This window comes from Crotalus tigris, unplaced genomic scaffold (assembly GCF_016545835.1).
Source record: "Crotalus tigris isolate CLP2741 ecotype Arizona unplaced genomic scaffold, ASM1654583v1 scf7180000017764.6130737, whole genome shotgun sequence".
NCBI lineage: Eukaryota > Metazoa > Chordata > Lepidosauria > Squamata > Viperidae > Crotalus > Crotalus tigris.
In genome coordinates, this window is record NW_024096618.1 from 5,864,152 (window position 1) to 5,886,925 (window position 22,774).

Sequence of the window (22,774 nt, forward strand, 5' to 3'; positions counted from 1 at the left end):
TGAAAATGTTTTGCATGCTTCAGTTTTCAGCTCTATTATGGCATGCAATAAGCTATTATCTGAAAATACAGTTTCCATACAGTAGTTGTTAATGCATTAAGCTGTACAGACTTGGAAAGTAATTGCTTTGGACCTTGCCCAAATGTGAATCTGGCATTTTTCTGTTATTCATTAAAGGAACCTGTTTTCCAAGCTGGATTTTCCAGTAAAAGTCTGGGGAATCCTTGGAACTTTTTAAGAAAAAGTTCAACACAACACTCAAAGCAGATGCCTGAAAAAACACCGACTCCTTTAACAGATAGCAAGACAGTGCCAGGCTCACACCTGGACAAGACACTTTTTTTTTTATTTCGGGACACTGTGCGGCTTATTATCTACCCTATAATTGTTCAAGATCCACTTATGGGTCTCAAGTGGAAAATGCAGTATATTTGGGGAAGAGCTCCTTTACCTTCCATCTAACTTTTGAAAGGGAACAAAATAAAGAATTTCCTCTCGTTCCTGGATTTTATGAAATACAAGTAGTCCTTGACTTGCAACAGTTCGTGATCGTTCAGAGTTACAACAATATTGAAAAAAGTGACTTAACGACCGTTTTTCACACTTGCGACCACTGCAGCATCCCCATGTTCATCTGATCCAAATCCATACGCTTGCCAACTGACTCATATTTATGACGGTTGCAGTATCTGGTGGGGTCACGTGATCCCCTTTTGCGACCTTCCGATAAGCAAAGTCGGCGGGGAAGCCAGCTTCTCGTTAAAAGCTGTGCTACTAATTTAACAACTGCAGTGATTCACTTAACAAATGTGGAAAAAAAGGTCATAAAATGGAGAAAATTCACTTAACAAATGTCTCGGATAGCAACAGAAATTTGGGAGCTCAATTGTGGTCGTAAATCAAGGATCACCTGTAGTTGGCTTTCATATAGGTGGTTCTCAATTTATGACTGGTCACTTAGCGACCGTTTGAAATTATGACCCCTCCCCCCAAAGTTCCAACAGTCGGTGCTTCCCCCCCCCAGCACAGTCACGTGACTGCATTTCATCCACTCAGCAGCCGGCTACATTTATTGCTGTTTGCAGCATCCCATGGTCATGTGACCATGATTGACAACCTTTTTGTTGAAAGCTACTTCTAGCTTTCAGCAAAAACGGGCCATAGGACACAATGGATTCGACTTCACTTCACAATCACACTGTTCATTTAATGATCACCATAAAAAAGTTCCTAAAAATATTTCTGGTTATAACGTGACTGCTTTATGACCCTAATGGGCAGCCTCCATTACAGTCGTAAGTCGAGAACTTCCTGTACTTCTATGCAATTACTTATGTTTTAGAACAGGGGTAGGAACCTTGGCTCTTTTATGACTCGTGGACTTCAACTCCCAGAATTCCTGAGCCAGCCATGCTGAGGGGAAAGAGAGAGGTTTCCAAGCTGAGCCATGCTGGCTCAGGAATTCTGGGAATTGAAGTCCACGAGTCATAAAGCAGCCTAGGCCTAGGTCAGAGGTAGGCAACCTTGGCTCTTTTATGACTCGTGGACTTCAACTCCCAGAATTCCTGAGCCAGCATGGCTCAGCTTGGAAACCTCTCTCTTTCCCCTCAGCATGGCTGGCTCAGGAATTCTGGGAGTTGAAGTCCATGAGTCATAAAAGAGCCAAGGTTGCCTACCCCGGTTTTAGAAGTTCCTCAGTTTAACTCACCTTTTGTTTTTAACTTACAGGACAGAAACTTTTGGATACCTTGGCTGAAACCTGGGATTTCTTTTTCAGTGACGTCCTGCCCATGTTGCAGGCCATCTTCTACCCTGTGCAGGTAAAATGTAATTGTGGTGCTTTGGAATCCAGATAAACCAGTTAATGGAATTCCGATGATCGATGAAGAGAGCTGCAGGCCTTTCGCTAGGCAGTCTAGCAAAATACCATGCAGGAAAAACATTTGAAATAAAAATGTCCTTCTCTGCTGTGCTATTCGGGTTATTTCCCTCGGCTCCTCCCTACGTTGAACAGCATTTCAGAGAAGAAGGCCAAAAGGCCTTTGGTGCAAAAATAGTCTCTTTCTGCATCTTTTTTTAAACCATTGCAGTGTAATTCAAGAGAGGCCCGTTTGGCGTTTCGCCCATTTGGAACATCTCTGCTTCTTGGGAAAATAGAGCCATCTCACACGAGATAACTAAAAACAATCTTTGATTTTATAAACCGAGAAAAGAAAAAGGGAAACACTCTTTTTAAATGTTAAATAGGTATGCTCACCGCAATCCGTGGCGAAAGAATTCAAAAAGTGGTCATCCCCAACTTAAAAACAGTTCATTTAGCGAACATTCAAAATTACAACGGCGCTGGAAAAAGTAACTTATGACTACTATTCATACTTATGACCTTTGCAGCACCCCTCCATGGTCACGTGATCAGAATTTGGATGCTTGCAGTTGGTTCATATTTAGGACGATTGCAGGGTCCAAGGGATCATGTGACCAGCTTTTATGACCACCTGAGAAGCAAAGTCAATTTGAAAGTCAGATTCACTTAACAGCCATGTTGCTAATTTAACAACTGCAATGATCCACTTAATGGGGACAAGAAAGATCGTAAAATGGGGCAAACCTCACTTAACAAGTATTCCACTTAGCAACATAAATTTGGGGGTCAATTGTGGTCGTAAGTTAAGGACTACCTGTATGGGGCTGTTCCAATCACAGCACTGTTGAAGAACTTCCAAGCAAAAATTGGTCTGGGAAGAGGAAATGGTCCAAAGAGATCCCAATATAATGCTAAACTCCTCTGATTTAGAAGCAACTCAGTACTTACGACACAAATGTAAAAACAATAATCACTAGAGTCAGAAGAGTTAAAAACACACACTTGGAAAAAAAATTAAAATTAGGGTTCCTAAGTATTTCCTATTTCTCTACAGAATAAGTTATTCTTTGAGCAATGTGTATTCTCAAAGGAAAATTCTGGGTTTTTTCCCTCTAACCTGAAGCTCTGTTTTTGCCTTAAATTTCATAGAACCTTGTGCTTCCATAACATTAACCTCCATTTTCACCCCAGTCTTGCATAGAATTCATGATTAGAGCTACTATTACAAGGTGCATAAGGACAATCTTGATCTGAGTCTGACTCATTAACTTCGTGTAGTTTTGTGGCAACAGTATGTGTTGACTAGTATGTAGTTTTTTTTTTTTTTCAACTTCCTAGTCCAGCATTCTCCAGTGCTGGGATAACTCAGTGGTTTCCCATCCGATCCTACCTCAGAAACATATTCTGAAAAGTTATAAATTTAATGTGCTATGTAAGATGAAGGACATTGTTTATCAACCTCTGCAATTTTAAGCAGTGAGGACTTCAACTCCCAGAATTCCTCAGTCAGCATGCTGAAAGTTGAAGTCCACAGACTTAAAAAGTTGCTGAGGTTTAGAAACACTGACATGGAATATCCATCAGATTAAACGCTGTTACTTTTGTTTAAGAATTCGTTGCTCAGGCTCTTACATTATTTTCAGTTTTTTGGCTCTCCATTTTGTAAGAATCCAATGTGCTTGGCTACAAGGACAGCAGACAAAATACTACGAAATTCCCATAAGAGGGGGAAGATAAACCAATATAATTTATTACAGAGGAAAAGAATCAGTACGGTTCAAATCTATAAAAATTGCAGCAAAAAATTAGGCCGTAGAAAGTTCACCAATCCTGAATCCCAATAGAGGTAGTCCTCAACTTACAACCACAATTGAACCCAAATTTTCTGTTGTTAAGAGAGACATTGGTTGTGAGCTTTGCCCCATTTTATGACCTTTCTTACCACAGTTGTTAAGTGAATCACTGAAGATGATCAGTTAGTAACACGATTGTTAAGTGAATCTGGCTTCCCCGTTGATTCTGCTTGTCAAAAGATCAGAAAAGGAGATCACATGAACCCCAGGACACATCAACCGTCACAGGTATGAACCAGTTGCCAAGCCTCTGAATGTTGATCACACGATCTTGGGACTGTTGCAAAAAATGATGAAAAATGCTCATAAGTCACGTTTTTCAGTGCCGTTGTAACTTTAAACGGTCACTAAATGAACCGTTGCAATTTGAGGACTACCTGTATTTTCATTTGGATTAAATGGTTTTTTTTATCAATTTTTATTATTTTATTTTCATTACAATCATAAGAAAAAAAAATCAGATACATAAGAAATTAAAATACAACACACAAATTCCGACATTGCTCACCCATTTCCCCCCAGACCGCATCCCCCTCTCATCTCTTCACTTCCCCCTTCCTTCTACCTCCTCCTCCTCTTCTCCCCTCCCTCTCTCCTCCATCTTTCTACTTACTTGTCCCTCTCCTCTTCTTCTCAATTGGATGCGGTCTGAGGGAAAATGCCCGAGCAATCCTCTATCACCAAAATCTGAACTATTGAACATACTACCCATACTCTCCCCTCCCCCCCCTTCCCCCCCCCTGACTTCCCAGGGCTCAGTACAGGGTTACAAAAAAAAGAAGAAGAAAAAAAAGAAAACTAAACATAGTCAACTTAAATTTACTACTTATACAATAACCGAAATCCTAATAACCCTTAACTCTCTGCAAACTTGAATTCATAATTTAATAAAAATCCATTATTCATAAAACAAATGAAACTTTGTTGTTCCATACTTCTTCTGGACTAAATGTTGAAGGAGCAGCCTCTAGCTCACTCAGTGGCAACCAGGGAATAGGCTTTTTGAATTTCAAATCCACAAGACTCTACAAATAATTGAGAATGTCTGTTCGTTTCCTGCAGGGGAAGGAACCCCCTGTCCGTCAGCTGGCCCTGTTGCACTTCAGAAATATTATAACTCTCAATATAAAACTGGAAGATGCTTTGTCCCGTTCCCGCGCCAGGATTCCGCCTTCAATCGTCCAAATGTTACTCATCCTACAGGTATGGATTTTTCTGGCTCGCCCGTGGTGCACACCTCACTGAATTGTAGGCTTTGAGTGGTAGATGGAACAGGAGGGTTGAAAAGTCAAGATGGCCCCCCACAGATGCAAAGCCCTGCCCCTCTTTTACATGAAATGCACGTGCAGAGGGCAAGTAGGTCCTTGACTTACAACCGATCACTTCGTGACCCCTTGAAGCTACAACAGATCCCCCAAAGGGTACTTATTATCCAGATGCGAAGTTCTGATGGGAACACGCACACGCACTACAGTCACGTGGCAGCATTTTGGGTGCTCAGCAACCAGACTGCCTTTAGGGCCATTTGTAGGGTCCCTGTCATGTGACTGCAATTTACAACTTTTTATTTTGCTAGAAACTAATGATTGCTTCCGGTTTCTAGCAAAAAAGCGAACAAAAAAAACGGCCAACAGTGGATCCATTTAGCGGACATGGTGTTTACTTTAGAGCTGCCATGTTTGTTTTGCACCAGCTGCAAAAAAAAAAAACCAGTTGTAAAATTGGATGTGGTCATATGCTGACCTGTTTAACAACCTTCATGAATTACGACCGTAATTGCCAGTTCAGTTATGGCCGTAAGTCGAGGGCTACCTGTATGTTGAAAAAAAAATCATCTTGACTTTTTTCTGCTTCCTTCATGGATGCTCCTGGGTGGAATTTTAATCTGTAGAATATTTTGTAAGACGTCAGTCTGAAAGTGAACATATCTTTTCTAATGCTTTCCTTGATTGAGGGAGAGAATGTCTGTCCAGTTGTATTCCTGTTCTGGATTTAGCTATTAGAGAGCATTGTGATGTGGGGTAGTGGTGAAGGTGCTGGACTAAAAGGGGGGGGGTGGTAACACATGGAGGCTCTCTGGGTGATTTTGGACCAGCCCTTCTCTCAAAGAGTTATTGTAATTGAAAAACTTGGGGACGAAGTTCTGTGAATGCCACTTTGAGCTCCTGAACAGAAGATGGGAATATAAAACTCAATACGTAATATATAAATACATCAAACGGGCCCCAAAGTTGCTTTTTCAAAAAGCAAGTGGACTTTGTTTTTCCTTGAAGATGTTTTGCTTCTCATTCCAAGAAGCTTCTTTAGTTCTGACGAAAGGGTGGAGGATGGACAGGTTTTGTATTCCTTGCAGTCGTCTGGTTGAGTGACTCTCAGAAAGAATGCTAACAACCAGATGACTGCAAGAAATATATATCCTTCCATCCTCCATCATTCAGTCAGAACACGAAGAAGCGAAACGTCTTCAAGGAAAAACAAAGTCCACTTGTATTTTGAAAAAGCACCTTTGGGGAAAAACCATGACCTGAATGACTGAGAATCTCCATAGACATATCAAAAGGGCCTCGCTTTCCAAACCACTTTTTTTTGCAACGAAGATGCAAAAAACACATGAATGTAGCATCCATTCTACTTGGTCTTTGTCCTCTTAAATAGCAGATCTGATCAGACTCATGGTTTTCAGTCCTTTCACCATCTGCCTATTAATGCTTACCCCAAGGAATAGCATTCCTGCATGGAGAACTTGGAGTTGTTCATAAATTCAGATTTTCAGGCACCAGCCTGGCTGGGGAAGCTTTTCAATTATCTTCTAGGAACTGGGTGAGGCATCCAAATCAGATTACCCAGCTATTTGAGACAACATATTGTAAGATGCTTCTTTTCTGCAAGTCACAGCTGTTGAACTTTGCTAGGAGGCCCAAAGAAATGTGTGTGGATACAAATAAATAAAGTTATGGTATTTATTATCTTTATTGCATTTATTGCCACTTAAAATTTGTATCACATTGTATACCTGCCAAAGATTCCCAGAATATTGTATAGAACTTTTTCCAGTGAAACAGAACTAGTACATATTCCTGTATACAGTAATGAATGAAAACTGCAGCCATTGTGAGAGGTGGGGGGAGAAAGAACCAAATTGCTTCTTATTTGGGAAACTCACCTAAAATATCTGCCATAAAAAAGTGAACTATGTGGAGAGGGGTTTTTTTTTAATAGCATGTCTTTTAATTCGCTGCTTCAAGATTGTTTCTTTAAAATGTCATTTAAATTTGGCCTCTTCAGTCGGAGAGCTTTCCACAGTCCCATAAAAATAGCAAACAATATAGAATAGAACAAAGCAAATCATAGCACCAAAAATATTTTTAAAAATCCGCAGAGCGTCATAGGAAAATCAGAAAAAGCTTTTAAAAAATTCCTATCTTTTGTGCTCCAGAAGGAAAAGTGGGCCAAAGCAGGTGAGGGAAGTTCAGATGGTCATAAAATGTCAAAATGCATGTAAAAAAGGGAGGGGAGCATCCCTCACATGGTCACAGCTGCCACTGGGCCTTTTTTAATCCATCCGAGGATACACACACACACACACACACAGGGAGGTTGGTTTGAGAGCCTCTCCATCTGGGGAGTGAGCAGAGAATGGAAGCCGTGTCCTAAGGCTGGAGAAGCACAAGAGCAGGGGTCTCCAAAATGGCCGTTTTAAGACTTGTGGACTTCAACTCCCAGAATTCCTCAGCCAGGCACGCTGGCTGAGGAATTGTGGGAGTTGAAGTCCACAAGTCATAAAAGGGCCAAGTTTGAAGACCCCTGTTCTATTATTCCCTCTCCAGAATAACACACCTTTATTGGGGCCCTGGACTAGTTGGCAGAGCCAGGTCTTTAGGCTCTTTTGGAAGGCCTACCCAGTTATCACTTGATGGCTGGCCAATAGTCCCCAAGTCTTTGCTTGCTATAGGCACCTAACCTGTTTTTTTCCTTCAATTTATCTTCTTCCTTGGTTGGTTTCTTTTGCTGGGTTGGCCAATTCATCATCTTGCACAGGGGTCTTCAAACTCGGCCCTTTCCCAACTTGTGGACTTCAACTCCCAACTCTGGGAAGTCTTAAAGCGGCCAAGTTTGAAGACCCCTGCACAAGAGAGTCGCCAGGCCGGTTCCTGCTTGAGATGCAAGAGAGAAAACGTTCTCGCTGCAGAAGGCGGGAGTCATTCTGAGCGGACCCCTCAGTGAAGACAAACACTAATTAACTCTTAAGCTTGGTGCAGCATTGTGCAGGGGATATTTCTGACCCATGACTTGTCCTACTTGCACTTCAGTTGCTCTCTCTGACAGCAGTCCCTCTGGATATATGAGCAAAAAATTCATCCCATTGGATTGTTTTAATTGGATCGGTGCCATGTCCGCTCCTCTTTCCGCTTTTCAGCGTCGCCTCTTTCCATCTGGGTCCTCTTCAAATTGGCTCTGTTTGGGCTGCTTTAACTCAGCCCTTTTTGCCCCCTGCCTTTTTCTTTTCTTTTTTTAATGATCTTGTCCTCCCCTGTTCCGATCAGAGGTTACAAAAAGGAAATAACGGAAGAAAGAGATGGCCTGGATATGAAAGCAGGATTCTGTTAAATCTCTGGCATTTGTCATTCCTGGCTCCTTTTCAAGCAGCTTGAAAATTTCCTGCTTTTTTGTTCAGAGGACCTTCTACTAACAGAGACATCCTAGTAGGAGAAAAAAATAAATAAATCAAGAAGCCAGCTGTATGACACCCCCCCCCCACCTTTTAAACATGTGTTGTGTCACTCCTGAAGTTGCTATTTTAATTTGCTGCAGTTAGTTCCCAGTGCAGCTTGTTAATCACTTGCAAATCTGTGGCTCTGCCTCTTCTTGCAAATTGAGATCCAAAAGTGAGAATTCAGGAGAAAAGTGTCTGCCTCTTTTTTATCCCACAAGACACTCAAGGTGGACATAATTTTTTCCTTTGCTGTCCAAGAACACCATCCGTATCGTATTGTCAGGATGCATTTGTGGCTGCATTTGCACAACATGGATCATCTGCTTATTGAATCGGCCCCATCTGTTGAGTTTGTGAAGATCAGGGGTCTTCAAACCTGGCCCTTTTATGACTTGTGGACTTCAACTCCCAGAATTCCTCAGCCAGGCACGTGTGCCTGCCTGAGGAATTCTGGGAGTTGAAGTCCATAAGTCATAAAAAGGCCAGGTTTGAAGACCCTTGTGCAAGACCATGAACTGGCCAACCCAGAAAAAGAAACTAACCAAGAAAGAAGATAAATTGAAGGAAAAACAGGTTAAATTGAAGATAAAATGGGACTATTGGCCAGCCATCAAGTGATAACTGGGTAGGTTGATGGCTAGTGATCTAACCATGTGGACAGATATCCTGGAGGCTTCTTAAGGTGAGCCAAAGGAATCTTCTAGTTAAGAAGGTTGATATGGATGTTTTCCGTCTCCAGGTTAAGCAGATTCCTTTCTGATGGATGAACACGGATGGGTAAACCATCTAGTTATCGTCTCTTCTAGCAAAGAGCTCCTGGTCCAAACTAATCTAATTCCATCCCTGCACTTCCCATTCATTTCAATCCAACACAGTGGTTCTCAACCTTTTTAATGCCGCGACCCCCAACCGGTCGTAAGTCGAGGATTACTCAACTGGTGCAGCACCGTTTGCAGAATGGGACTTTTGGCGGGCTCAGCAGGGCAGAGACAGCCTGGACAATTCCTATTGGCTTTTGAAAGCCAATAGAATTAGACTCTATTCAAGAGAGTCTATTCTATTGGCTTTCAAAAGCCAATAGAATAAAAGGGAGTAGCACAGCTAAGGAAAAGGGGGGGGGGAAATGGCGGACTGCGTTGTTTGGCGACCCCGTGAAATGGTCGTTCGACCCCAAATGGGGTCCCGACCCACAGGTTGAGAACCACTGGTCCAACAGGTTATACTTGATTTTTTAAAAAAAACTGAAGCAGTGTTCTCCTTTTGGTCTTTCAGGGTGTTCATGAATCGAAAGGAGTAACTGAAGATTATTTGAAGTTGGAAACTCTCTTACAGAAGGTTGTTTCCCCTTACTTGGGGACGTACGGTTTGTACTCCAGGGATGGCGCTCTCGCTCACTCCTCCTGCATTTTAGGTAATACTTCTAGAGTTTGGCAAGTGGTAGTGTTATCTTCTTTACTTGTGTGACGACTCCCTGCCACCAGGGGTAGATTCCTCTACAGCTGAAAATAAGTACCATGAAAATTAAACAGCACAGTGATAAACGTAACAGAAAGCAATTTATTAATTCTGCGTAATAATAATCTGACAGCCTGTATATATTATAATTATAAATAATTAATAATAATATAAAAAGTTGGAAGGGACCTTGGAGGCCATCTAGTCCAACCCCCTGCTCAGGCAGGAAACCCTATCCCATTTCAGACAAATGGCTGTCCAGTCTCTTCTTAAAAACTTCCAGTGTTGGAGCATTCCCTGCTTCTGGAGGCAGGTTGTTCCACTGGTCAATTGTTCTAACTGTCAGGAAGTTTCTCCTTAGTTCTAGGTTGCTTCTCTCCTTGATTAGTTTCCACCTGTTGCTTCAGGTGCTTTGGAGAATAGCTTGACTCCCTCTTCTTTGTGGCAGCCCCTGAGGTATTGGAACACTGCTATCATGTCCCCCCCTTGTCCTTTTCTTCATTAGATTAGACCAGTGGTTCTCAACCTTTTTAATGCTGCGACCCCCCCCCCAACTGGTCGTCAGTTGAGGACTACTCAACCGGTCGTAAGTCGAGGACTACTCGACTGGTGCAGCACCGTTTGCAGAATGGGACTTTTGGCGGGCTCAGGGCAGAGACAGCCTGGACAATTCCTATTGGCTTTTGAAAGCCAATAGAATTAGACTCTATTCAAGAGAGTCTATTCTATTGGCTTTCAAAAGCCAATAGGATAAAAGAGAGTAGCACAGCTAAGGAAAAGGGGGGGGGGAAATGGCGGACTGCGTTGTTTGGCGACCCCCGTGAAATGGTCGTTCGACCCAGAACCACTGGACTAGACATACCCAATTCCAGCAGCCTTTCCTTATATGCCTTAGCCTCCAGCCCCCTTAATCATCTTTGTTGCTCTTCTCTGTACTGTGTACTCTCTGTACTCAATGTCGTCTCCCAAGGTCAACCAGCTTTAAGAGTTAGTAGATTTCTTATCAGATATTTAACGTATATCAGAAACTACCCTGAAACCTCCTTCCTGATCCCATACACTTGCTTCTTTTACCTTTCAAAGTTGTGAAGCGTGTGAAAATCACACTGCAGTGCCTGGAATGGAGAAGATCTGTTCAGGAAGGGCATGGACTGTAGAATTGACCAAGTAGGCTTTCCAAGTGGAAGAGAGATACTCCATAGTGGTGAAAGTGTTGGATTAGGAGCAAGGAGATCTGGGTCCAATCCTTGTTCAGCCATGTAAAATTTCTGTGTGACTTTGATCCAGGGTCTCTCTCTCCCAGCCCAAGAGCCAGAGGTAAAGGTGTTGAACTATGGTAGGAGCAGGAAGACCGAGGTTCTCATCCCCACTTAGGCACCGAGGCTCCAAGAATCAGAGTGTGGCAGAGAAAGTGTAGACTAGGAGTAGAGAAATTCAGATTCTAATCATCAACAGCCACAAGAATTCCCTGTTGAACTTGGGGTTAGTTGCTCCTTTGTAGATCAGCCTACCTCACAGGGCTGTTGTTTGAGGAAACAACAGGAAGAGGGGGTATGGAATAAAAGAGGGGGGGGTGTTAATAAATGAATACCCATCTCTTTCCTGGGGTAATTTTATCTTCTTTCTGATGGATTCTCACAGGAGATAGACATATACAGACCTACACGCTTGTAGAAACTTCTCGTGTATAAGGTAGGGAGAAAAAGAGGCTACAAGGGAGAATGTAAAAGAGAAGAAAACCAAAATGCCTCTCCATTAGATCCTTGGCTGCATAGTCGGTTGTTACATCCTTTTGCAAACATCTCACCTGCCAAAGATCTAACTTAGTTCCAGGAAAAGTACAATATTAAGCTAGTGCCATCTAGTGGCAACCTGAAAAAATTCCTGAAGCTAACATGGTGTGGATGTACAGCACCAGTTTCTGTAGAGCAGTGTTTCTCAACCTTGACAACTTTAAGGCATGTGGACTTCAACTCCCAGAATTCAACTCCATATGCCTTAAAATTGTCAAGGTTGAGAAACACTGCTCTAGAGGAAACTACCAAAATGATGTCTTCCTTCGTGAAAGAATAGGATAAAATATACAACTGAACTAATGAAGTCAATGATTCTTGCTCTAATAAACAGTAACACCAGGCTTCTATTTGCAGAGGCCAAAAGTTCATAAAGACTGAACATGTTTGGAATGTAGACAGTACTGGGAAGCAAAGGTAACAGGACACTTCCTTTCAATTAGGCTCTTTTGTTTCATGTCCAAGAGACACAGTCATACAGGCAGACACGGGGGAGTTGAATGGTCAGGAAAAGAAATACAAGTGTCAGAAAAGGAGGTTCACATACTGATTTGATGTCACCATCCTGGCACAGACCTGGGTTGGTTGTCATGGTAGGGACAGTGTGAAAATTTTAATTGTTCTCTGTGTTTGTTAACAGAAAAACGCTTCTTTCGGCGCTCTAAATCGGGGGATATTCTTGCTAAGAATCCGGTGGTGAGATCCAAAAGTTACAACAATCCTTTGTTGACTCCCGTAGCCGAGTATGAGACAGAAGGTGCGTCTGCCAACAACTCCAGCATCCGACGACACTCGGTTTCTGAAATGACCTCCTGCGCCGAGATGCCGGGCTACTCCAATCTCACCACCATCACAGACAATGGGTCCAAGGGCTCCATGCTTACCATGAAGATCCCACCATCAGGAGAACAGGAGAGGATTTCGGCTGCTTCAGTGCAATGTGTGTCTGATCAACCCAAAGGACTCTTCTATCCCATAGACCACCCGGCCAGGGCATTTGAGTTAGGCCAGGATTCGGACCTGCTCGCCATTGCTCCCACAGCCAGCCCTGAGAACATAGTGGACCAGATTTTAGAATCGATTGATTCCGATTCAGATGGAATTTTCATTGATTTTGGCCAACACTGCTCTGGCTCCCCGGGGTACAATATGGATGTGAACAGACAAAGCGTGGTCTGAAGGAGTTGTGCTTTACAAGCCCACCGGCCTCTTTTGCCTACTCTTCCAAGTCAGAGAAAGAGGATGACCTCCCCCCCCCCCCAGAGAAATGTGGATAATCCTGGCTTGGGGAAATGGTGGCGCCACTTTGTGGTCAGGTTGCATCTGTTTAGGCTAAGTTCATAAAGTCACAATGAGGTCCATCCGTGACCAGGCTGAGCTATGGGTAGCGATGGAGCTTAGGTTTTATATCCAGGCTGAACTGAGCCACAAAGGATAACCAGTCTGAGATACTGTCTGACATCCAATCTCCCTAAATGTCCTTCATAAGTGCCCCCTCGGGATGTGATTTGCCTCCCATGATTGCCTTCTTTCCCAGTGTTTTTCCAGTTTGGATTTCCTCAGCATTCTCCTTTCCTGCAGGAGTCAGCCAACCAGAACCAAGTAGAGGAAGACTATCAAGTAGACTACTGGCGGATTTATTTGGAATGGAAAAGGACCAAATGAATAGGGAGTTGGACCAGGTTTTTAGAGTCAATTCCAATTACGCAAGAAGGAACAGAGTGCCCAGGGAGATCCACATTAGATTTCTTAAAAGAAATCGGCGAGATGAAATTTTGAGAATAGTAAGGGATCAACCTATGAAGTATAAAGATAAAGAGCTTGTGGTTCTTAAACAGATTCCTAGAAAAATAAGGGAAGACTGAAGAGATTATCAATTTTTAACAAGGAAACTGAGGGTAAATTTTAGATGGTTGATTCCAGAAGGGCTACTGATTTTTTGGGGACTCGAAAAGATATAGATTGGACACCCCATTCCAAGCAGAGGAATTTTTTAATAATCACAGCACCTTTTTGGAGAAAGGCGATACGGAGTTTAAGAGACCAGAAGGAACGTTTACTCCAGAGACTTCTAAGCAAACAGAAGGAGTTACTAAAAAAGACGCAATTAGAGGAAGACGTCAGACCTAAAGATCAGAGACAGACAAGCTCACCTAGAAGATTGAGATCCCGAAATAATTAAAAGTATGGAGGAAATTGGAATATACTCTTTAAGTATAAATGGTCTCACCTCCCCATCAAAAAGGAGTAAAATATTTCATAGGCTACAGAAACTTAAAATGGACATAATCTGTCTACAAGAGTCTCGTATTAAGAGACAACACTCTAGAATTTTAGAACAGCCAAAACTGGGTAAACTTTATTTTTCTTCGGCATTACAAAAGAAAAGAGGGATAGTGATATATATATCAAAGAAAAGTTGAATCCAGTTATTCTTCTAATGGATGCTCCTGGTGTAGAAAAGAACATAGATGACTTCTCAAAATCCCAGTGTGATAGTTTAGGACAGAAATAGACAGCTTGTGGCATTCAAGTGCAGCACAGGCACCGGTGAATGATGAATTGGGATTAGCTCGGGTGTGTACATGCCCATATGTATGCACATGCATGTATCTAGTCTCTCATGTGCAAGCAATGGTGGCACCATCACGTTTGTTTGCCCATGCTGTCCTAGCCATGGCCAGTTTTCAGAATGGCCCTCTTGTTGTGCAGCCCTTGCAGTGTTAAGCGTCTCTCAAAGGAGAAGACCATTGTGTTGTTGGGACTTGTAGAAGAGTCAGAATAGTCATGAAGTCCCCTCTGTCAGGTCTCAGTGGCCGGAAGATTCTAGTTTACTCTTATCGAAATGGTTGAGCAGGAATGCAAAGAACGCCAATCATATGTGAGGACCGGATGGACTAAAAAGGAGAGGAAATCCAATTCTTTGAATTGGATTACAAGAGAGCACGAGGACTTCACAGCTGCCTGGGTTAATGGCTTCCCTTTCCAGGAATTAAGTAAGGACGGGTTTGGGGGGGTGTTTTTATTCTTATCTCATGGTGTCATAGCCAGAGGTTGAATGCACAAAAAGAGCTGAATCCTGACAAGTTGGAGCTGACTTATTTCAGAAAGAGCAGGATTAGAGAGCGCAGGATACTGCCACTAATAAGGTAGATACGTGCTTTTGGGGCCCAACCACTACAAAGGAGGAGAGAATCTCAGCTTGGGCCCTTGGAAAAGCAAATCTGGGATATTACTAAGCATCAGACAGCTGACCATAAGAACTGACCTCATGACAAGCTGCCATAATGGATACAAAAAAAATTAGTTACCTCTATGACATAGTGAAAGTAGTAAGAGAAATTAAGCATGATGAACTTGAGTCCTGCTGATGGAAAGGTTATTTACAGATCTCCATTATACTTAAAGTGTACAATTTTAAGCTTAAAGTGGTATTTGATGACTTGAAAATAGTACATATGTGGTGCTTAATCAGCAGTCATTCCTATTTGCAAATCGGTGTTACAGCCGACATACATGCATGTGTGAAAACATTCCTAGCATTCATGTTGGGGAAAAGTGTCATTTTCTGCCTCATTACTGCCTTGATAAGATTTCTTGAATAGGAAACTGTTTTAATGGCAATTAATATTAGAAAAACTACCTTTCTCATCAAGCTAACAACCATGTTCATGACTTCCAAACAATTCCTTAAAATGAAATCCTGCTCTTCAAAAGTTAAAATGTGTCTATAGACTGCAAAAGGAAGAAAAGGGGTTTAATTTTAAAAAAGTTGTTCCAAATATAATAGAATTTGATTTATAGCAGCTACTATTTTTAATGATTCTCAGTACATCCACACATCTTTCATCAATCAAGTGAAATTTGTAAAACTAATTTAAATAAATAATGTGCTTGCTACTGAATGGTTGAGAGCCTGTGTGTCCAGAGTGTTTTTTTTTAAAACAAAAGAAACCAGAAAGGACTTTTTTATCAATGTCATCTTAATTTATTTATCTATATTACATATGATTGACCACCCAGTGGAGACGACCCAAAGTGGTTTATAGCAGTGTGAATAAAATACACAAGCACATTAACCAAAAAATATATGCCAAAACACCCACAACACAATATTTAATTCATAGCATTGAAACTATTGCCCAAATGAATTATTACCGTATGTTCCAGCATATAAGGCGACCTGGCGTATAAGACGACCCCGTCTTCGATGCCGAGTCACATGCCTAGAAAGTCTTATAAGCCAGAAACTACCGTAATTTCCGGCGTATAAGATGACTTGGCGTATAAGATGACCCCCGACTTCGGCGCCGATTTTACCTCTTGCGAAAGTCATCTTATACGCCGTATGGTATTGTTATTAATAGTAGCAGTAGTAATAATAATTTTATTGGCACTTTGTACACCAATCAACATACATCAAAAGGAAATGTTGCATAGAGCTCTCAAAGGGTCACCACCTCCAATATAGACTCCTTTTTCGTGGCCAGCTCAAGTTTCAGATTGTCCATTTTAGTCTCTAGGGAGCGAACGATGGCAAACAGGACAGATGGAAACGGAGCTCCATGTGGATTAGCCCTCAAATTACCTCGTATTCCTGTGCCAGCAGTCAGATCTTGCTGCCAGCAGAACAATTTCAAACAGCACAAAGGGAATAGTCCAAACACACACAAACATACAAAAGGTTTAAAAGATGGTCCAGAGCACCAAGCACAAACACATCTGTCAGGACATGATAATTTGAACTGCTTATACAGAAGGTCAGAAAACTTGGGTCAAGTGAACCACATGCCATAGGTTGTCCACAATGTTGGGATCCCTAGTGAGAAGACTGCCTCCAAGTCTCCACTGGCCCCAGACTTTGATGGGTGAAGGACAGGAGGAACTGATTCCAGTTGGAAGGGGTGGCCCTGAAGGGGGAGTTGATGGGTTGATTTTAAATATGGCCTGAAAATTATGGTTATGGGTGTAATGGCTGCCACCCTGGTGCTAGACAGCTTAACCTTGGCATCGCCATTTAGACTAACTGCAGCTTCTGGATCATCTTCAAAAGCAGTACCATAGAGAGTGTGTTGCGGTAGTCTTAACTGTACAGTTTCACTGGCATGAATCACTGCCATCATGGCCTCCACAGGCATCTTCCGCCTGGCCCAGAATGGCAATATATGGTTGTATAATACTTTACCCCAAACAGGTAGATTTGTGGACAATCTGTGTGTCTCGCTTGGTGCAGTTTCTTATGCCAACTTAAGATCCCAGTTGGAGAGCAGAGGATTGGCAAGAGGCTGGTTTGGTGCTTGGTCTGGACTCTGGCCACAGCCCTGTTTCTTGCCCTCCCATCTGGACAAAAGCAGCTTTGCTGATTGACCCATCTCCCAGAGCAGGGGTAGGCAACCTTGGCTCTTTTATGACTTGTGGACTTCAACTCCCAGAATTCCTGAGCACCCATGCTGAGGGGAAAGGGAGAGGTTTCGAAGATGAGCCATGCTGACTCAGGAATTCTGGGAGTTGAAGTCCACGAGTCATAAAGCGGCCTAGGCCAGTAGGCAACCTTGGCTCTTTTATGACTCGTGGACTTCAATTCCCAGAATACCTGTGCCAGCCATGCTGAGGGGAAAGGGAGAGGTTTCCAAGCTGAGCCATGCTGGCTCAGGAATTCTGGGAGTTGAAGTCCACGAGTCATAAAAGAGCCAAGGTTGCCTACGCCTGTCCCAGAGTATAGGGACTCCATTCCTGTGCCTTGTCTTTGCTTTCCCAGGTGTTCGAACAACTAAATGCTCCCTCCTCACATTCGTTCCTTCAACACTAACATAGACTCTTTTTTCTTTAGTCCTCTTACAGTACCATCACTGCAAACAAAAGAGGTAGTTGCTTTGTTCTCATGTTCCTTAAGAGGTACCTGGGTCATGAACCTTTGTTTCAGTTCTTTACAGTCATGGATCCCCAACTACCATGACTGTTCTTGAAGACCACAGTTGCATTCAAGGGCTCCCCTCCAAGCTTTCTTTTCTCCCCTGAGTGTTGAGATTTATTTCATTTGCAAGGAACTGAAAACTATTTCTGAGTTCCAATTATGTAGAATTCCTTCTCTGTTCCTTCTGAACACTTTCACTTCTATTGTGGGTGGCCAGCAGTGCAAGACAGCTGCTGAAAGGGCCAATGCTATCTCGGGAAACATTAACAGGACATGGGGTTCTTTACTTAGCTCTGCTCAGGCTCCAGTTCGAATACTGGGCCTTATTCTGATGTCACTGTTCAAAAATGACAATGACATACTGCAGTTAAGTTCAAAGAATGGCCACCAAGATGGGAGGGATCTGGAAACCAAACCATGCATGGAATGGTGGAAGGATCTGAGTATTTTTAAGTAAAAGGAGAGATACTGTAGCAGTCTTTCAATGTCTAGATCAGGGATAGGCAACCTTGGCTCTTTTATACAACTCCCAGAATTCCTGAGCCAGCATGGCTCAGCTTGGAAACCTCTCCCTTTCCCCTCAGCATGGCTGGCTCAGGAGTTATGGGAGTTGAAGTCCACAAGTCATAAAAGAGCCAAGGTTGCCTAACCCTGGTCTAGATGATTGTCACACAGAAGAGGGAGAGTGCTTGTGTTGCCTAAGGCACTTGGGCTCAAAACAAGTGGATTGAAACTCCAAAGAAAGGAGATTCAGGTTAGTCTTAAAGAGGCACTCCCTGACTACATGAGCTGCCAGCCAATAGAACAAGTGCCACATGAAGTGGTCAGTTCTTCCTCATTGGAGATCTTCAGACAGGATGGATGGTCATCTCGGAGATCCTGAAGTAAATGCAGTGGTGGGATTCAAATACCTGAACAACCGGTTCTGTGTGTGGATGCAGACCTGGGCCTCCGAGTCCTAGAACGGACTTCTGGAAGTAGCATCCATGCACTTTCGGCGGGTCATTCTAGGCCTACTCCAGACCTCCGAGGCCTCCAGAAGCCGTGTGTATTCAGCCGGTTCTCCGAACTCAACAAAACTTAGCTACCGGTTCTGCTGAACTGATGCAAACCGGTTGAATCCCACCACTGAGTAAATGGATTTGAACTGGATGGCCTCCAAGTTCTGGCATCTGCTCAGAGTTATTTTTTTAAAAATGAACATCCTTCAGAGGCGTATTGGGTCATTGTTTTCAACACCTCTTAGGAAGCCCCAGAACAAGATGCTAAACCAGTATGAGCCTTTCTAGGGAACCATAGGTGGGGGGAGCAGGTCATTCTGGTGTTGGGCTGGACAAAGAGAGAGGAGAGAGAGAGAGGGAGGGAGGGAGGGAGGGAGGGAGGGAGGGAGAGAGAGACCAGTTGCAATGTGGTTTGCAAGCATTGCAGAACAGACAAGGTTATGTAATCAATATTTTCCTTACCCATGCGTTTGCCTGCCAGGAAATCTGCATCTAAATACATGCCTGCCAAACAGGCAGAATTCATGCCCAAAGCAAAGGGCGGCAGTTTTGATAGACATTGTTAGCTTTAATTATGTTCCATTATTCTTGGTCTATTACAGTTTTTTGTATTTGGATATGAGGAGAGAAATTCAATGCGAGCTGCATTGCTGAGTTAGCAGATAATTCTTGGCTGGTTGCAAAGCTTTAATTGCAATTACAACAGCTTGCAATCTCTTGATCATTCATCAAGCCATCATTTGTTTCTATTCACATCAAGGTGGGTTGGTTGTCATCTTTTAATCAGCAGGTTGGTTCATCTACTTTAGCACCAAACATAGCGGGAAAACTTCCATTGATGTCTATAGGTCAAAATCTAGGAGGCCCTATATTATATGGTCCTGATTCAACTTCAAGTTTGGTTGAATGTTAGGAAATGGTAAAAAAAAAAAAAAGGTCATGGCAATGTGATCAAAGTCAAAGAAGTCATGATAGGGTGATCAAAGTTGCGTCCATTTTTTATGTGGGTTGTGTGTTTACACAAAAATAGGCGGAGTGATAGCCTATTTATGTAATATGTGGAATGATGGGTACCTTTTTTTCACTTCTTTGACCCTGCCCGCTGTTGAATGTCTTCCTAAGCCAGTCTTTCCCAACATTAGCCATTTTAAGATGTATGGACTTCAATTCCCAGAATACCAATGCTAGCTGAGGAATTCTGGGAGTTGAAGTCCACACGTCTTAGAATGGCTAAGGTTCAGAAACATTGTCTTAAACCGGGGTGCCAAACTGCCAGCCCGCAGAAGCCGCACCCACCCCATTGCCAGCAATGGCAAAACAGTCCCGATACACGAGTTTGACATGTCTGTCTTAAACCAAATCTCATTTTGGGGATTAAGTTCCTGGGCCCAACAAACCCAGAAAGAAAAAGCAAACATAACTGTTATGCTGTGTCTAGAAATATTTGCCTCCATAAAATGGAGTTATTTTCCATTTAATAAATGGTTAAAACAATAATTCATTAATGTGTGTGCTTATTCATACTGGAATTGGAATTCATACACTTCTTTATTAATCTATGAAATAAATAACATGCCTTTTATAAAGTATAATAATGAGATTTCTTGAAATTAAAAATATTTTTGGAGTCTAGTAGCCATAAATTACATTATTGACCAATTATTTTTTGAATGAAATGCTACGTTCAGTTCGAGATTAGTTAAAATAAAGGTGAATTATTTTCCCCCATCTAAGTTCACAGATCTCCTGAAATTTATCCTTTCTGGGTACTTGGACTCTAGGTTAAGAACCCCCCTTTCAAATTAAGTTAAAGAATTAATTCTAGATCCATTGGGAGGGAATTGAAAATCCATATATATATTTTCTGTGGTGCTGTTAATGTGCAAAAATGGATAAAAGGAAAACAGAAATAATGGATGGAGAAATGAGATGCGACAAGGTTCCTTGTGGATCAAGGATCTAAACAAAAAGCTTGCATGGCCACCATTAACAAGTTCAAAAATCTTGACTAATTAGAGCAGAGTTTCCAAATCTTGGCAACTTTAAGATGCACGGACGTCAACTCTCAGAATTCCCAAGTTAGCATCTCATGGCTGGTTGGGGAATTCTGGGAGTTGATGCCCACGTATCTTAAAGTTGTTGAGATTGGGAAACCTAGGATTAAAGCAAAATTTCTCTCTCTACTCCAAAAAAACAATATGACATTGTGCACACCACGTCATTGGCATTTAAGACACAGCTAAGAAAGGAATAATAAATTTTATTTTTATCATTCATGTAAATAAAGATAAGCAAAATGGTTTCCACGATGTAGGTAGGCTATGTGTAAAAAAAAAAAATCAAGATGGCAGCCGCCATTTTGCTTTTTTTTTTTTTTTAATGCACATTTCACCCCACTCCTTTGGGTGCCTCTGAAGAAATGATGCCACAGAACAGTAAGAGTTAAGGTAAATAATTGGCTATTTGATGGGTAAAGCATATGGAAGTGTATCATTCCAAGGTGAATATTAATTTAGCTTATTTATTTGATTTCTAGAGCTGCTCATCTAGCAACTCTGGGTAGCTAACCAAATATAAAAATAAATCGAAATACAGGTAATCCAGTGGTGGGATTCAAATATGTGAACAACCGGTTCTCTGTGTGGGTGCTGCTTTCAGAAGTCCATTCTGGGCCTGGGCAACAAAAAATTAACTACCGGTTTTGCCAAAGTGGTGCGAACTGGCTGAATCCCACCACTGAGGTAATCCTCAATTTACAACCATTTGTTTAGCGACCATTCTAAGTTACAACAGCACTGAAAGAGTGACTTGAACCCCTCACAACTGGATTGCTAAAGTTGAGAAACACTGCTCTAAAATCATCAGTCCAACATGTAATGGGATCTACAACCTTCTGGAAAACAAACATGGAGATTCAATGAAATAAAGCATTGGACTGAAGCTACATCCCAACCATGAACTGACTCTTGGTACCCCAAAATGTTTTAGTGATAAGAGTCTCGCATCCTGGGCAAAGTTTGGACTAAATGCTCTCTAAGATCCATGCAACCTTTTATACTCTTATACTCTCATACTGAGTATAAGACAGAGGTCTTCATACTTGGCCCTTTTATGACTGGTGGACTTCAACTCCCAGAATTCGTCAGCCAGCATGCCCAGCTGAGAAATTCTGAGAGTTGAAGTCCACAAAAGGGCCAAGTCTGAAGACCTCTGAGATTGGATAACCATTTGTCTGAAATGGGATAGAGTTTCCTGCCTGAGCACGGGGTTGGACTAGAAGACCTCACAGGTCCCTTCCAACTCTCTTACTCTATAATCCGGGGGTCTTCAAACTTGGTCCTTTTATGACTGATGGACTTCAACTCCCAGAATTCCTCAGCCAGCATGCCTGGCTGAGGAATTCTGGGAGTTGAAGTCCACAAGTCATAAAAGGACCAAGGATGAAGACCTCTGCTCTATGATTTCATAGAAATTGTAACTCACCATCAACGTTTGACTTTAAGGCAATCTTAAAAGAGTTTTTCTGCTCTCTGACAAGCTAATCTTTGGCAATCCTCTCTGATTAGCATAAAAATAAGAAACTGAGCATCATTCCCCAAAAGATGAAGAAAAACAATATTTATGGTCCTATTTGTACTTGGCAAACCCTTAGCAGGTGGTACATCTGCCTAGCTTATTTGGGCATTGATACTAAGCAGACCAGCCTGCCTGTAGTAATTGAATGGAGGACCATCAGGAAACCCTAACATTATAGGTCAGATTGGGAAAAACGAGGAGGACAATAGAAAAATTCATCCATTCTTGACCAAGAATGGATGGCCCAGAAGTCACCAGGAGCTGAAATGGACTCAGTTACGTTCACCTTGTGCAATCAACCAAGCCACAAATTGTCAACCAGCTTTGAGCAGAGAAAGTTGTATATATTACAAATCCAGATCATCAGATTAAGGGTCCAGTATGCATGTAGGCCAGGGGTAGGCAACCTTGGCTCTTTTATGACTTGTGGACTTCAACTCCCAGAATTCCTGAGCCAGCCATGCTGAGGGGAAAGGGAGAGGTTTCCAAGCTGAGACATTCTGGCTCAGGAATTCTGGGAGTTGAAGTCCACGAGTCATAAAAGAACCAAGATTGCCTACCCCTGATGTAGGCCAAGAAAACCCAGTTGTATACGCCATGAGTA

At 42.3% G+C, this 22,774-nt stretch overlaps 1 protein-coding gene across 3 annotated transcripts in view; it reads left to right on the forward strand.

Moving 5' to 3' along the window:
- Positions 1–15,593, forward strand: part of PRR5 (proline rich 5) — a 91,463-nt gene extending 75,870 nt beyond the window's left edge. For all 3 annotated transcript variants that reach the window (XM_039341370.1, XM_039341368.1, XM_039341369.1), the window contains 4 exons: positions 1,729–1,820; positions 4,780–4,920; positions 9,704–9,842; positions 12,320–15,593. In XM_039341370.1, coding sequence (XP_039197304.1) covers positions 1,729–1,820; positions 4,780–4,920; positions 9,704–9,842; positions 12,320–12,858 — 911 coding nt within the window. In that variant the 3' untranslated portion in view covers positions 12,859–15,593. The remainder of the gene's footprint in view (positions 1–1,728; positions 1,821–4,779; positions 4,921–9,703; positions 9,843–12,319) is intronic.
- The last annotated feature ends 7,181 nt before the right edge of the window (positions 15,594–22,774 follow it).